At 33.6% G+C, this 2,943-nt stretch overlaps 1 protein-coding gene across 1 annotated transcript; it reads left to right on the plus strand.

Annotated features, from left to right (window-relative positions):
• Positions 1-2,943, plus strand: LOC119666623 (the record flags this gene model as incomplete). Its single annotated transcript, XM_038075904.1, has 3 exons — positions 1-582; positions 644-1,112; positions 2,212-2,943. Coding segments are annotated over 3 exons (1,143 nt in total), but the record flags the coding sequence as incomplete, so codon positions are not given.

Raw genomic sequence — 2,943 nt, forward strand, 5'->3', positions numbered from 1 at the left:
AATGCATTGAATTTATTGCGCACTCTTGCCGAACAGTCGTATCGGGTGCGGCCATTCTACTTTGATAATTATTTAATATTTCAATACTTCACACAACGCAGCGAAATCAACGAATTGAATGTAAAAGATATAAATAATTCACATCGGATCTCCTTCTTGAAAACTGAGTTGCTCAAACATTTGCTCGATAGGCGTCGGCAGATACTGTACTGGTTGTTCTACATTTTGTTAGCGTTCTCTATTCTCTTTATATATCGTCATGAAGCAACGTCAACATTGAAAGAGACACGGATGGATTCATTCGTCTACCCCGGGATGCGTATGTGGCGACGCTTGACATTGCCGCTAATACAGCGTTTTCCACGCCTAACTGAATTTTACGACGAATCCTGCCTAATGTCTAACCCATTCTTCCAAGTAGACGATGTCAGTTGTAGACAGTGCGCGGATGTGCAAGGTGTTATTGATCTAACTGAGGCAAAATATAATAAACCAAAATCTACGCATGATAATATTGATCAGAGTAGTAATAATGTTAAAGAAGAAATCACACCCTTAGAGTTAGTGCCTTTTCTATTCAAAGTAAGACATTCTATTTAATGTAATATTCTATTTAATTATAAATTTTATGAAACCATTACAGATCAATCAAACACCAATTGAAGTGCAGGACTTATACAATATTTACGCAAGCAACTATGAAATATTCCAACGTGATGCTTATCGCGTTCAGTCCACCAATCGCGAAGTAACGAATCTTGAAGAACTATTTAGTCAATTTAATAGCTCACTACATACAGAATCAGAAATACGTCCAAGTAGTCAAGAGCCATTGCAGGCACATCACTTATGGCGCTGCAATCGTATGATGCCTGCACGTTTGTTGCGCCCATTATTTGCATCGACTCGTCTTCCAAATACTGGCATCGCACTAGAGCGGTACATGTCAATTGACACGGCCAAAGCGTCGGCATATACTTTACCTGAAACGGAATGTGCCAATGTTTATGTGCAACAGGCGCAAGGGTCCCGTTTCATCATCTTACGTCCAACAAGTGAATGCAGACACAAGTGCCGCACGCTATCAATGCGACTGCCGCAGTCATTTGTGTGTAAGTGAAAGTTTTAAATTTCATTATATTTTATTTGATATAATTTTTTTTAATTAAGTTTGTTATTTACATTCAAATTTTTTGGAAATATTAATTTTAATTGAAAAATCGTTACTTTTTGTTGTTGTACCAAGGATAGGATAGTATAGGTTGATCCATGCTAACAAAATGAGGAATTTAAAACTATACTTTCCATACTAAAAATATAGAAATGTACATGCTTTAAAAGCAGGAAGTGGATGTAACTATGTCTAAGAGCCATTTATTGTGATAACCTAATATTGCTCTTGAAATGAGAACTTTAATTGAAAGTACCATAGACAAATATTTAATATATATATTTATCTATAATAATTTACAAGGCAGCTTTCGTTCTTAGCTGCGACTGGTTGTTCTGCACCAGTCAGCTTAGTCTTGATATAACTGCCACCAATTTGTTGTACTGAGTGCGTTTACGCGGTTCGTTACTTAAACCATCCCCCCAAAGTTTGCGGACGTCTTCTATCGCATTTTCCACGAACGAGTAATGAATCAAACACCTAATGAGCTTCGTTATAACTACATTTATATACTAGTATCTTAAGTGTTTTAACATTACGATATTCGAGCAGATTGCATTTACTTGTATTCGAATATTTGGATGTATTGTATAGAAGCGGTTTCTCCGCCTTACCCAGGGTAGTTTCAGCTTAAACCTCACTCATCCTTAATTCACTTTTATTCTCAAATAATCCCCATGTCTTTCCCTATGGCTTTCCCACTTCCTTTATCCAACCTTATGCTAATCCACCTTATGGGTTATCACAATTAAATCTGTTCTAACAGTGAAATGATTATGTTTTATTTTATTATCATTTACTTACGATCAGATAATACTACAAAACATATTAATTTGAAATGAAAAACAACAAATGACTTTAATAGTCGAGTGTTGAAAATATATTTAATATCTCTATAAAGTTTTTTCAATTTTCATCACAAAACAATGTACTATATCACGGAATTTCTATAAAAATTGAATTATATATAAATCAAATCATTTTTTATATAAATAGAGTAATGCATATTTAAATAATATTAATATATTTTATTTTTACAGTAAGCTACAACTGGTGGTATTGGAAACCCATATCTGCCCCTGATCCAGCATCTAATACACCGTCAATAAGTTTAATTGGATCTTACTGCTAAGGATCGCTCACCAAAAGCCAATGTTATGATCTCATATTCTGAGCATAAATAACATTTGTGCATCTAAGTTGATGGCAAAATACGAAAGACTTTTGCCAATGCGACTACGTAAATGATTTAAATGATCTACTAACATAGAATATCCTACCCTCTTTTATTCCTTTTATACCACTATAATCAAAAATGGTGTCTTAAGTGTGGTATAATATAAAATAATTCAGACTGTTGTACTTTTGCCATTTGCCATTTGATATTTTAGACGTTTAATTTTGTTTTGGACGTTGTCGTTTATTAACTACTGACTTATTTTATATTAAACTGCCTTTAATTAAACAAACTGTGTAATAATATATTTTGACTTAATAGCACGAAACAAATATTTTTGAATTTATTGCAATGTTAAATAATTTATTTTATCCAAGTTAATGTAACGTAAACATTTATGTACTAAACACTGCTGTATTTTATATATCGTAATCAGTATCAGTATCAGTAACTTTGTTATCAACAAAACCGTTTCAAGCAAAAAAGTGCTGTTCGTATTAATCGAATAATGGGTCTGTGCCACGAGCTACTCGTAGTAACTTTGAGTAACACTGTGTATACACAAGTGCGTTCCACCAGCTAATTTTCGAGTAAA

The sequence above is a fragment of the Teleopsis dalmanni genome, chromosome 1, assembly GCF_002237135.1.
Source record: "Teleopsis dalmanni isolate 2A chromosome 1, ASM223713v2, whole genome shotgun sequence".
Classification (NCBI taxonomy): domain Eukaryota; kingdom Metazoa; phylum Arthropoda; class Insecta; order Diptera; family Diopsidae; genus Teleopsis; species Teleopsis dalmanni.